This window comes from Neolamprologus multifasciatus, chromosome 7 (assembly GCF_963576455.1).
Source record: "Neolamprologus multifasciatus chromosome 7, fNeoMul1.2, whole genome shotgun sequence".
Taxonomy (NCBI): Eukaryota; Metazoa; Chordata; class Actinopteri; order Cichliformes; family Cichlidae; genus Neolamprologus; species Neolamprologus multifasciatus.
The window spans coordinates 32,807,711-32,821,789 of record NC_140445.1 but is presented as its reverse complement, the minus strand read 5'-3'; the positions used below and the strand labels follow the sequence as shown (position 1 = coordinate 32,821,789).

Sequence of the window (14,079 nt, the reverse complement as noted above, 5' to 3'; positions counted from 1 at the left end):
CTGTTACAAGAGAAATGAAAGAGATGAGAGAAAGAGAGGAAAGGGGTTGATGTCTTGTTAGCTGCTGAATTTACAGTTGTGGTCAGAGGTTTAGATACACATGTCATAGACATCAATGCCATGATATTTCTATTTGTAATAATTTCTGAACTGTTCTTTTTTGACAGCCCTCATTGGATTTATCAATAATCAGAACAAGTAAGAGTTATTTTGTTGTGTCACCACTTATCTGAGGTCTGGAAGATGACCTAAACTGTCACTCTTAGAACCAACGCAGGAAGCACCAAGGCTCAAAAACCCCATCGGTTTAAATACACTCTACCAACTCTGCCAAGAAGATCAAATATCCAGCACAAATTATCCCAGACATTTGTTGATGGCTACCAAATGCGTCTGGCAGAGGTGCAACTTGCTAAGGGACAATTAACTAAACATTAGCAGGCATGGATGGATAGTTTTGAGCCTGTGTGGATTAGAGAAAATCCAAAACAGATTCAAACTTGTGCAACCGATTCTTGTTTTTGTTTTGTGTGCTGTACCATCATTTTACCCTGGAAAGAGAACAGCATAAAGAAAGAATTAAAAACAACTCAAATTACCATGGTATTCATGCCCACGATGAGTATATTTAAACCTCTGATCACAATAAATAAGCCAGACAATTATGTACGTACCTGACATTTGTTTTGTCATATAAATATAATGGGCATGTTTCTACTTCTTAAGGTAAAATATGCCATACAACAGGGGCACAATTAATGGTGCATACATTTTTGTTATAGTTGTTTAAAAAGAGAAGATCATGAAACTTACTGTTGCTTCTTTTATTTAAAAAAAATAGGGTTTTTTTCACCCTGATGAAAGGGGATTTTTGTTTCGATAAGCTACAACATTGGAGTGCTCCAGGAGAATTTCAATCGGTGCATCTCTAGTAAAGGCCATGGAGGGGGGGGGGGGGGGGGGGGGATCTCTAATTCACATAGAGATCTGGTATCCTGTCCTCTGACATTACCAATTTAGAATTTTGTAAGTCGATTAATTAAAATGTGAAACCATTATGGCAGTGTCACTGGCAAACAGTGCATAAGAGGGTCATTTTGGATTTAATGATAGCAGCTTTCCTCCACTGCTGGAGATATAACATAGGTAATTAGTAATTTGATCAGTAAATAGCACATTCATTTGATTTGATTAGATTTTTTTTACACAAGGAGTAAACTCTCCAATGTGTCCAAATGATTCCAGGCACATTGTTAAAGCACATTTCACAGCTGTGTTCTCCCACACACTTTTTCTTTGTATTTTCATACTCTGTCACCAGCTAACTTAATCACGACTGGTAACGTAACTGCCACTTATGTCTCAAATTACATCTGAGTTAAAGAAAATTGATTTCACTTAATTGTTGCACTAGGAACTGGAATGGAATTGGCTCACAAAGATTCAGTCTTCTTTTGGCTCATTGTTTTTGTTCTGGCCCTGCACCAAAGCCCAGGCTGATGGTATCTATTGAACAGGCATTTTAATTAGGATTTGTTAGACAGCGAAACGCAGCTAAAATGAGAGTTACTGTTAGACTTTCACTCATCAGGTGGACAGTAAAACACATTGTTAGAGGATGGTAATGTTGCTCTGCTGGATGTGTAAGCAGAGAAATGTCTTCTTATGTTAGCCATAGCTTCTTTTTAATGAGGTAATAATGCACATCAAGCCTGAGTTTTTGTCAGCTCATTTTAGAGTCCTTATGCACAAAAAACCTTATGGATGCATCTTACAGATGAGAAGAACCATTGCAGTTTTGAATGCGCGTGCATCAGTTTTAAATAACCAGAATAAAGCACAAGTCGTACACCAGCAGGAAACCAGTATTCACACAAGCAATGCTGTAAAACACTGAAAGCTGATTTTTAACACAATTTCCAAAGAACCCAAACAAACAGCAAAGCAAAACTCTTCCACTTTAAAACTGTAAACTGTGCTGTGCTGTAAAAATGTCCTTTTTTTTTTAAACCCAGTACTCACCAAGGAATGCAATTTTCAACTTTTTCTTTTAGGAAATTATTTCATCTCTTTAAAGCAAAGGTCACACATGCAACACACACGCTCCTCTATCTTCCGCTTTCTCAAAGCTTTCGCTGAATACTAATTATTTCCATGACTTTTGAGTATCTCACCCTTAAGGGTTTTTGTGCAATCTGAAGAAATACCACTAATACTCAAAAAATATCATGTCTCCCGAGTTCTCTTACAATAGCGTTTCTATAAGTTTCTGTTATCTCGTTTATTCCTTGGCATTCAGGGATCGTTATACTTTCTATCCTAGAAACTTGCCAAAAGGGCTTTTAACTTGCATTCTCAAACCAAAAGAGCTTTGCATCTGTTCCAAAATTCACTTGCTGGACAGTCACAGGCTCCTACTTGCTGGCAGCTGAAAAGCTCCTCTCGAAAATTTTGACATTTAATGCCCCGTTCAAGTGAAGCTCAGTAGTAGCTGTTGTGAGAATACAAGTATTACTTACTAGCTCTCCAAATGATGTGTCATGCAACGAGGCACCATCAACAGCTCAAGCCATTATTGGCTAGACCTGCACTCTAATATCTCTGTGAAATATAATTATATGTAAAAGTTTTACATAGATGTCGAAGTGAAAGCTGTCAAACAGCCTCTCCTGTAATGCCGAGGGAAAGGTGTAAGACCTTAGCAGATCTGTTGGAGGCCTTCTCTGGTACTGGAGTATGACTTGCTGAGAAACACCATGCCTTCAGAAGACTCTTACTCTGGCCTTGTGCACTCTGAGATTGGTCTACACCATCAGCAGATGAGGATGAGGTTGACAGCACTCTACAGCAAGTCAATGAAGAAACGGTGACAGGTTCTTGCACTGGGCCTGGGTCGGAGGAGTGGGTGGTGATGTGTCCTAGGGTTTGAGAAGTAGTCGGCACAGCAGTTCTCAGGCACTGGCCACGCAGCACGCTGTGGAAGGCTTTCTTGAACTCCTGGCTAAAGCACGGGTAGATAATGGGGTTAATGCAGCTGTTGAGGTAACCCAGCCAGAAGGTTATTTTAAAGATGGTTTCGGGAGGCTTACAGGATGGGAAGATGGATCCTAGCAAAGATGCAGAAAGAACCTCAAATCAGAAAATGAATACAAAAGCACACCAATGAGAGCAATAATACCTCAAGGTCCTAGATAAAGGCAGATATCGAAAGCCCATGGATCTGGCAAGATTAAACCATTCTCTAATTTCACGTGGTTTCAATTTATTCATGTTTTTGTATAATTACAACTTTCTGGAAACAGATATTTTTATTTGTCAGCATGACAACGTCCCTGCACATTTCCAGCTTTATAAATAAAACATTTCCCAAGTGGATGATCTTGACTCGTCCCTTAACAAAAAAACAAAAAACAAAAAACAAATAATGAATAATTTAAAATGGCATCTTGGAAGAAAAAGGGCAAGTGTAATAACTGTACTGGCACTAAAAAGGCAGTAAATCTGTGAAATGGTTAGGTTTTTTTCCCTATTATTTTATACTGGCATTTGCCAACATCGGGTGACTGAAAAAATTAGCATGCATGAGGGGAGCATACATTACAGCGGTGTAATCCTGCAGAGTAGATTCATTCTTTACCTGCTCCTTTAAGGCTTACATTCATTATATCATTTATTTATCTTATCTTAAGTTGCTTTTTAGTTTCATTTTATTGTGTGGTACTATGTTTTTCTCTCAGTTATATTTAGGCCAAGTTCTGGAGCTCAAAAATGAAGCCAATGCCAATTTACCAAAGATTGCAGTGGCCACTTGAGGCTGGCTCCAAGAGCAAATCAATCCCCACAGAATCCCATTTTGAAAACATCAAACTTCAGAGCACATTACTCTATTATTGGATTTTGTTAATACCTTAATTTAGGGGCGTGGATGTTAGGCCTTACCTCGATGTAGCTGAATCATTAAACCTTGACCCTATTTGTACTACTGGAGCCTTTTGGAGCATTTTTTTTAACGAATTTATCTGACAAATACTACGGTTTGCTGTGTGGTACACCCTGTCCACAAAGCTTTTGCTTGAGGTTTGTTGTGTTAAATTCCAGTCATTAACTTAGCAGTAACGAGGCATCTGTGATATTTTGTGCTTTGGGTCCACAGTTTTTTTTTTTTTATAGATGTAGCTTTGAAACCAAGTGTTCTAGAAACTTCTGGCCAAAGAGTCTCGAGAGTAAATATTTATGCCCAGAACACTGACTTTGAGCATTTCAATTACATGTTAATTTACCATGTGATTTTATTAGAAAAATGCATTTTAAATGGTTAAATTTCATGGAATGTGGCCAAATCAAATTTACTTGACATCGACATAACTTTTGGTTGCAGTCAGGCATCATCCAGGTTTAGAAACCAAAACTAATCTGTTAAGTTTTGGAAAACATCTTGGTTTCTCTCACAGTGTTCATGTAATTTTTCAGCTTTAATTGTAAGAATTCTAAGGTACCTGTTACACAGACTGGGCTGGAAAAGGAAAGCAGCTGTCATAATGTGAACGTGCAAGTTCATATTTGATGTTGCCCCTCTGGTGTTGTATCACTCTGACCTTTGTGTTTGTATGATGTATGTTTGTATTACAAAAAATCCGACTATTGGCCTTAGCAAAGGTGAATGCTCCCCGAGTGCCCTTATAGTTGCTATTGAAGCAGCTGCTGTGAAAGGCTGGTGACCAAATGGTTTAGAAAAAAACCAAGCATTTGATCTGAAGGGCTTAGGATAATTCAAAATAAATAAAAAATATACTTGTGGTTTTTCAAACCCTCAGTCTGTGAATCTCCGAGCTTGAATGAACACTGTGCCGTGAGCCGTGACGGACCGTCTCAGTTGAAATGCATAACTATCCTCCTGTGACTGGCTGCCTCAGGTGGGTACAGGGTGACTGAGGATGCCTCCTGGCATTACAGCCCATTAAGCCTCATGCTAGTTATTATCTATAATAGCTTTCATTGGGGAGGGAGTAGTAGTTTGCTTCTTTCCATTTCAGCTCACAGCTGAAGCCTTTTCCGCTCCAATATGGTGCTTTATTTGTTCTGTGTGGTTGCTTATAATTGAATTTCTTGATGTTCCTTTAAAGAAACTTGGCCAGTAGAATCAAGGCAGAGTAGAGAAGGAGAAAGAGCTTGCTTGATGTTGTTTTCATAGACCAAAACACCAACCAATTTTATGCAAACTATGGGTACTTGTATTTACGTTGTATTTAACAGTGACTCGAACAAAATTCCATCCTGGATACAAATTTTGTGGACCGTGTACAATAAACGTGACACAAACATAAATATAAAACATAACATGAAATGAACATAATATATATGAAAATTAAAAGAGCTGTAATAAATGTTTTTTAAAAACATACAGTATAGATAATAATCGCTGTATGTTTGATGATGTGCAAAGTTTTGTTAAGATTTGGAGTGGGACTGTGATGCACAGATTGCCGTTCCCAAAAGACTGTTGCTATTGTATCTACAGGTAATATATTGGCAAATGTGAAAGAGCCACCATGAAAATTCCTACTGTCCCCCTGAAAATGACTGTCATAACTTCAGTGGACCTGAATTGACACCTTGCAGGCTTGCCACACTACCACACAGACAAACTCCAAAGAGATTTTAACACCTGCCAAAGTATTTGTGGTAGTTCCCACTGCAGCAAGTGTCACCGGGATCACATTTTGCCATGATGGCATGCATGCATGCACTTACACAAGATAAAAACAACATCAGTTGCAGCTGTTAAAGCTGCCCATCACAGTTTTATGGTCTTATTTTTGTTTAATCCAATAGTGCAGAGCCCTTTAATGTTACGTTCCCCTATTATAAGCAGATGGGCAATAGCACTATGCAAAAATCTGTCACAGTTTATTAGCTTTGAGAAACAAATGATTCATTAATAGCTGTTATTTCCTAACAGACATTTTGACTTGTCACTGCAGGAGCACACGTGTTCATACTAACATTAATAGCTCTATTTTCGAACACCGGTAAGCCATAATAGCAAGCGCCTGAAAAGAAAACAGGTGAATGGAACTCAGCTATCATTATTTATTATTAATCATTTGTTTTCACCACAGCAACATATCAGAAGGCCTTTTGTGAGAAAAGGCCTACTGACTAAATGTTTCAACATTAATGTTAAACAACAATGGCATAGAAATGATCATAAAAGTTGGAAAATAAGGGCAGTGAAAATAGTAAATCTTTGATATCATCTCTATCAACATGGGAAAACTAACTACGGTAGTTGACCTTGGCTTGGTATTGTTTTGTCATATTATAATAACTGGGGTACAGTTATTGTGATGTGTTAATCCCAGTATAAAAAGACTTGATTGTTGACTAAACCGAGACATGAACATCTAGTCTTTAGAATAAAAGGCCTTTTGTTTGCTCTTGGATTATACCTTGTGTCTGTTATATGGATAGTTATGAAAGTACACACTGCAAAGAAAAAACTGAAAACGATAACACGTATATTATTTGTCCAGATGATGTGTTTCATCCACGTCTCCTACGTCTCTTATCGTAGCTGGGTTCCGCCTTCAATAAGATTAGTATTTATGTAACCAAATAGATTTTTCAGCGTGAATCTCACCATCTGTGACCTGGGAGGTAAATACTGACTGACTGCTATTCTTAAAAACATGCCGGTCCACTCCAACGATCACTTATCTCAGTCAAGCTGTAAGAGTTATTTCAGAAGCAATTAAGATTTCTAGATAGAGCCTCACAACGGTTGGTTTCTGTCCTCTCTTACATCTGTGATAGCATCACTGCTGTCACCATCATTGACGAGAATGTAGGAAAAATTTATTACACATAAAGCTGAGGATATCTGACTGAATGGACATTCACCTTTTATTGAGCTACTTCGCATTATCCTCAGCCCATATCTACAGATGGACAGGAAAAAAATCAACATTGGATGAATCATATTAAGTCTCCTGCTTGGAAATGTCAAGTTTTTCATTATCTTTGTAATCAAAATATTCCAAGAAACCTGCCAATCAAACACAAAAGTAATGCACTTACTGTCAGACTAAGGGAACTGAGGTGTAACTCTATTACAAGCAAATTAATTCCAAAAATAATTAATGATAAGCAGACTTTAGATTCTCCAAAACAAGTTTTACTATATTTTTCCTCTTCTTGACCTTCCACTGGTTTAAACCTGCCTTAAACCAACGTTACAAGTGTGGCATATAGGAGTAGGTTTCATTCTATTGCTACATTTACTAGTCTATTCTAGGGTTAACTATCCTCTGGGCAATAGGTGTATACTGCTAAAGTGTTATTTATTGAAGTGGGAGGGGTTATGAAGCCGCATGCTGCAGTGGCTGTACCCAAATACTAAATGGTGTGCATCCCCATTTAGCATAACCGCTGCTGTAATGAAGTTTTCTCAGTCCTTCTTCTCCAGTTCGATTATTTTATCTTTAGTCTGATTTCTTTCTTCTTCGTTGTACTAAACCTTTAGCAGCAAAGAAAAAGAACTCAGACTGTTGAACATTTTCAAGGCTCTTTCTTTGTATTTTCACCACCCAGCCATCTGACACAGGTACATCCATACAAAACTTGTTTTACAAAGACAATTTCAACTCATCGGCATTTTTAACCTTCAGTGAGGTTGAAAATGCCGTGATAATATTATACAAATGTTTGTGTATTTTTTTCATTTCAAAATACCACGTGTTCTCTTGTGTATAAATATATTGATAAATAAATATTTGCTGCTCTCCAATTTTTTGATGCTAGACAGAACATTTTTAGTAGCTAAAACAGCAGTAAATGTCCTTCAGTATGCAACAAAAGATGAATTTCTCTTTGAGAATAGCAGATGCTTAGGTGTGTGCCTTGAACCTAAAGAAGAACACGAGTGTTACAAAGTGAGGCTTTGTCAACTTAAGTGCAGAGGAGGTAAGAAGGTACCTACCGATGGGCAAAACCAGGAAAAAAGGCAGCCAGCACATAATAAAGCATCCAACGACAATGCCAAGAGTCTTGGCTGCTTTTTCTTCTCTTGAGAACTTCAGCAGCCTTGGCAGGGAAAAGGAGGAGCGTTTATGCATTGCGGTCCCCTCGTCACCCTCTTGCTTCCCTGTCTGAGCAGCGTTCCCTCTGTGTATCCTCAGCATCACCCCCTCCATCTCTACCCCTTTTCCTTTCCTCCCTTTCCTCAGGGTTTTGGTCTCTCTCTTCGCCACGGTATATACACGACAGTACATGGCCAGGATGATGACCAGTGGTATATAGAAAGATCCTAAGGCTGAGAACAAGGCGTAGCCAGGCTCCTCTGTAATTCGGCACACTGTCTCGTCCTCTGGGTCGGGCTCTTTCCAGCCGAATAGAGGGCCAACAGATATAGCTGCTGAGAGTCCCCAGAGAGCAGCCACCGCGGTCAGGCCTCGCCGTCCGGTAGCTATAGCGGGGTAACGCAGGGGGTAGCTGACAGCCAGGTAGCGGTCAATAGAAATCACGCACAGGCTGAGGATAGAGGCAGTGCAGCAGAGGACATCCAGGGCGGCCCATACGCTGCAGAAGGACCGGCCAAACACCCACCTGCCGAGAGCCTCTGAGGTGGCGGAGAAAGGCAGGACAGCAGAGCTGAGCAGCAGGTCTGCTGCTGCCAGGTTGGCAATGAAGTAATGTGTCACAGAGCGCCAGTGGTGGTGGAACAGCACAGACAGGATGACCAAGATGTTTCCGAGGACCCCAAACACTACAAAGACCACCAGCACCATCCCCAGGACGACTGCCTTGGCTACATCCACCTCTGGGTGGGCGGAGGAGCTGCAGTTTGGACAAAGACCTGCTGCAGAATAAACACTCATGTTCTCTGCAGGAAACATTGTAATCTGCTGGTTGCATTAAAATGTAAAGTGTCTTGCAAATTGATGACACTCATGCCACATCTGTTCTTTAATTACTTCAGCTCCAACCCTCTGCCGTCTTCCGCTCCTCCCAGTGCAGAGGATAAAAGCTTTTACAGCTGCATAAACTGCTCTTCCAGTTAATTTGTAGGTACAGTGGCTCTTGCCAGCACTCCAGTGATCATGTGGCCAGGGTTGCTTGGCAGAATGTCTTATGCTGGAAGAGTAACACTGCCACAGTTTGCCATATTTAGTCTGGAAAAGCTTAATAAAAATGACAAATGCTCAAGTGGCAGTCACAGATGGATTTGGGGTGTCATGTCTTGCCATAGCAAAAAGGCTTTACCTGTTAAAACAAGAAAAGAGATAAAGGAAATTTATCAACACATTCATAATCCTAGGCTTTTATAAATACCCAAAACGAGCTCATTACTGCTTTAAGTGCTATTCTTTCTCTGCCAGCATAGGAGCAAATCAAAACAGAGGATGCAAGACAGAGCACATTAAATGTAAAATTGTAAAGTATAATCACCCGGCCATGATTAAAGGGTAAAAACATCATTTAATGGCCTCTTTCAGCCTCTTTGTGTGCAAATTCTTCTCCCTTTATTACAGCTGCAGTAGAGAAAAGAGAGTATGCCCCTGAGCCCATCATTCACAGTTTTCTTTTTCATTCAAAAAAAACCCCCAAAACAAAAATCCCCCCCTCCAGTGCGGTTTTCTTGTTTTGTTGGCTCTGCAAGAAAACACTGGTAAGATTAAAACATCCCATTATTTATACCTGATATTTGTTTAACCTTCATTTAAGCTGTCAGACTGATTAAAGCTAAACATGTTTTTACACAGGCAGTGTTCTTGAAAAGTAACTGTGGTAAGGATTATAATAGAAAAGAAAATATAAAGAAACAAGATATCATCCATTAAGAAAGAGGCAAACACATGGACAACACAGCAGGAATATTATCCTTGGGGGGTGGGAATCATTTGTGGCATCATGAGAAATCCAGCCAAACATTCAGAGAGCTTAAAGATAAATGAAGACAGAGATCATTTTTTAAAGCCAGAGGTTGTGATGCTCCCTCAGAGGTCTTGTGTCTATAATCAGGGTTTTAACTCATCTACCAGATGACAAGCCAAGAATTGAACCTTGAGGAGGGCACTATATTACCCCAGTGAAGGCTTCAGCCATCGAGAGTCCCACTCAGTACCACTCGCAGTGAGCGTGTTTTAGATCAGGGATGTCACCGAGCGCGATAAGCACCAGCGAAGCATAGAATAAAAGAAAGCGGCTGTGATAAAGCCTTCGGAGAGAAGAGTCATGCTTGTCACATGTTCGTGCGGGATCAAAGGATTTCACTCGCCGCACGTCCCACTGCCAGGCGGAACGAAATTCACCCAAATAAACACTTGATGCTGGGATTTCCACATCAGTGGCCGGAGGGGGAATTGATAGGTGGTGAAAACATATCTTGGTCATATCTTAACATTTTTGGTTGTAATAAGATTTCTCAGTATGGTGTCGCGCCTGCACGGAGAGATTGCTTTTTTTGGTTTTGTTTTCCTCAGCCCACCAGTGTTCGAGGACCACTGTTACTGTGGAAGGATGTCAAACAGGGAATATATTTACATTGACCTGAGGCAGCAGTTGCAATTCTGCATAGGTGAAACAAGATTACCAATATCTACAATGTGATGCAGTACAACCACGCACAGTGTTTTGTGTGCCTCAAGGCCACACAGTTGTCTTAACAACAAATAAAAACTAGAGGGGCGGCTGATAATGTAAAGCATGTATCAATAATAATAATGAGAAAAAGAATACTTTAATCATTGTTCATATTCATTTGATTATATCTAGTAAAAGGACTTTCTGCATCTCTCAATTTTATATTATTGCCAGCCGAATATCCTTTTTCCATTTAATAAACCACGAAAATATTGTAGAGATTAATAGACAACGATAACCACAGCCTCAGCCCCCAAGGGCTTTTTCCTTCATTTGTCCAGCAGCAAGCAAAAACAAAGACTGAGACTGCACACGTCCATCATTCTCTGCAGATAAGATTTGATTAAAAGCTACCAGTGAACATCATTACAATCTAATTTACATCTGAATCCAAAGATGGCTCACTCAGGTTATTGCATTAGCAGAGCTCCTGGAAAGATTGTATGTTGTCCTTGGAGAAACTTTTTTGTTCCCCCTCCAGCTGGGCGGCCTTTGCCGAATGGAAACAAGTCAGCCAATTAAACCTAGCATTGGAATTATTATAATTAGGGTTTTGTTTTTTAAACAGATAGGATATTAGTGAGCATATTAACTGACTTAATGTAGCCTGACCATGGGTATATTAAATCAGAACAGCAGTTCATAGCATGGGTTGGTATCATTATCACAAGGGTAACACAGACAATATCAACTTACTATTAACTGTCCTGATATTGTTTTGTGAAAGCAATTGAGTTTTCTACACTTTGTAAAGTGCAAACATCTCTGCATCATGTCAAACACATTCCTACAGACTTATTAGATTTTTGTTAGGCACTAATCATCAAGGATGCACTTTTTTCACCCCAACCTGCTTGCCTGTAACTAATTTATTGCTTTTCGGTGCATGATTTGCAGACTGATGAGAGTGTATTCAATGAACTTAATTTGGAAAATTTGCTCCCACAAGCTCCCACAAGGACACATGAAAAAAAAATCACTTATGATGAAGTGAGAATATGCTCACATTTGCACAAAGATCTAATTACTTTAGATCTGTTCTCTGTCCAACAAACAAAGAATTGTAATATTTCTCCAGAACATCAGCTCTGAGAAAAGGGAGAAAAGAAAAATCAAGGATGTTAAATGTTTATTTTGAACATGTTTCCTCCAGGTCACCACATCACATCAAAACAAATGGAATTTATGACTTTGATTCAGATGCCCGTGAATGCCTCGGTAGAGTTCATATATCATTTGTTTCTGCAAACACTGTAACATAACTGCTTGTGTCAGGTCTCTGAAGGAGAAAGCACTACCGTGATGAATCACTGCACATTTGAAGTCAGTTTCTAAATTGCTATTTATTCTCTTGGGGGGGTGGGTTCATAATTCAGTCCCCTCGTGACACTGATCATTACATTCCACTAGTCTTGAACATACACAGCCTTTCAGGGCGGACAATGTGAGTGCATCTCCTTTTCATCCACCTGAAGAAGTGATTTTTGTTAGTGTTTGTCATCATTTAATGGAAGATACATCCCTGAGGACCAAAGCTTTGAATTCTCCTGAGCTTTAAAGCATGTTCCATCGCCTTATGCAGCTACAACCATTCATCATTTTCTTTGCATTATTAATATTCACTTCAATATTCCACATATTCTGAATGAATATGGCCTGTACATGCCTTTTATTTGAGTTCATTTCTAATAATAAACCTTCTGTTACATATTTTAAATGCACAGAAAACATAAACTCTCTAAAAGGTTGCCTGGATTAGCATTACTAAACGGAAATAAAAGAGGTTTTTTAATGTGCTTATATGTGGCCTGCCAGACAATAACCGCCTCCTCCACATGGTTAAAAATAATCACAAACAAAAACAATGATTCATTCTGATGACTGGAAGCCACTCAGTTTGTGAAGTACAGTAAGCAGGAATATGGACAAGAAAAAGAAGGGAGGGGGAAAAAGTCTTACCTTCATCCATGTGCGCAGATCTCACCGGAATTCAGCTAATTTTCTCTGAAAGCATGTCATTTGTCACAGTGTCATCCGCAGACAGCACGGAAAGCAAAGTCAAGTGCTTCTCTCCCTCCTGCTGTCCTCCTGCTCTCTCTGGTGAAAAATAAAGTCACAGTGGACCACCCCACCTGATCCTCCCAGACCCCGCCCCCTCACCGAGCGGCTCACGCCTTTTAATTGCTGTTCATTTTAAATTAAACGCTTATTCAGGTTACCGCGTTCACGTGCGTGTGGCCCGGTAAAAGCGAGCTAACTGAGCTGTGAAACTAATTACACGTCGTTTCAAAAGGTTCATTAGGCTTCAGAAAGCAAGATTTATAACTCTGTTATTTTTTACTGCATTTTTCTACTGTTAACAAGTAAAGTGATCCTAACAAGGACAGTGTTTTGATATGTCTTATTCCGCTGTGCTTATAGCTATGCTGCTGTACAAAAGCTACAGTGCTGTGCAAAAGTCTTGAGCTTTTTAAATATTTATTTCACTGGATCTAAGAAAAATGCTAAAGAAAAGACAGTTCAACAGACATAAGATAGCCTTTCTCTGGTGATTACCAGAGAGCCAAAACTTGCATTTTATATTTTATATCCCGGGATATAAAACAGGGAGAAAAGGATGAGGTACACCGAGTTACACAAGGGCTGCACTGAACATCAGTGGCAACAGGTTTCATGAAGTGATGAGTCCACATTTGAATTTTCTTTGTTTAAATCGGCATTAATTTATACCGAGAGGCGAAGCGGACAGAGATGGAGGCTCTGTCATGGTTTGGTGCTGCATTTCAGCCTGTGGTGTTTGGGCTCTTGTAAAACTGATGGAATTGTGAATGCGCAAAAGCGCTGTCAGTTTTTGAACCATTATGTAATACTATATAGAAAGTATCAGATTGCCAACTTCATTTTTCAGCATGACAGTCATCCCAAACACACTGCCAATGCAGTAAAAGCATACCTGGATAGAAAAACACATAATACAACCATGACATTTCCATTTCCCCATTTTAGCAAAACATGAAGAACTGAGGGGTGGCTTTAAATGTGTACTGGATAAGTTCTCCAAAACATTTTCTCCTGGAAGCTTTTTTAAAAGTAGAGTGCTGCTTTGATTTAAATGTATTTGTTTTCTATAAATCAAACCCTAGAGGTATGACCTTTTGTCAGTAAAGATGGTGTTTTACTGACTTGTGTGTTTTACTTTCCCCTAACTTGTTGACTCTTACTACCACATTACTATTACTATCACAGACAACATAAGAATCCTCTATAAGCAACTCATTTTCATTCACTTTATTGAATGTTGGCTATATCAGTAATTAAATTAATTAATTCATAATTTTCGAATGTCTTGTGTCTGTTTAGTCCCACTAGTTTTTGTTTTCCCCTAATTTTCTTTCTACTGTTGCAACTGATCCATACATTTACCTCTACAGCAGTGTG

The 14,079-nt window shown here is 39.3% G+C and overlaps 1 protein-coding gene across 1 annotated transcript; it reads right to left on the bottom strand.

Annotated features, from left to right (window-relative positions):
- Nucleotides 1–254: 254 nt before the first annotated feature.
- Nucleotides 255–12,806, bottom strand: adra1ab (adrenoceptor alpha 1Ab). The gene is made up of 3 exons (XM_085164965.1): nucleotides 12,601–12,806; nucleotides 7,979–9,261; nucleotides 255–3,107 (listed from the first exon to the last, which is right to left on the bottom strand). The coding sequence occupies exons 2-3, from the start codon at nucleotides 8,892–8,894 to the stop codon at nucleotides 2,656–2,658; spliced, it is 1,368 nt and encodes a 455-aa protein (XP_085021091.1). The 5' UTR covers nucleotides 8,895–9,261; nucleotides 12,601–12,806; the 3' UTR covers nucleotides 255–2,655.
- Nucleotides 12,807–14,079: the final 1,273 nt, after the last annotated feature.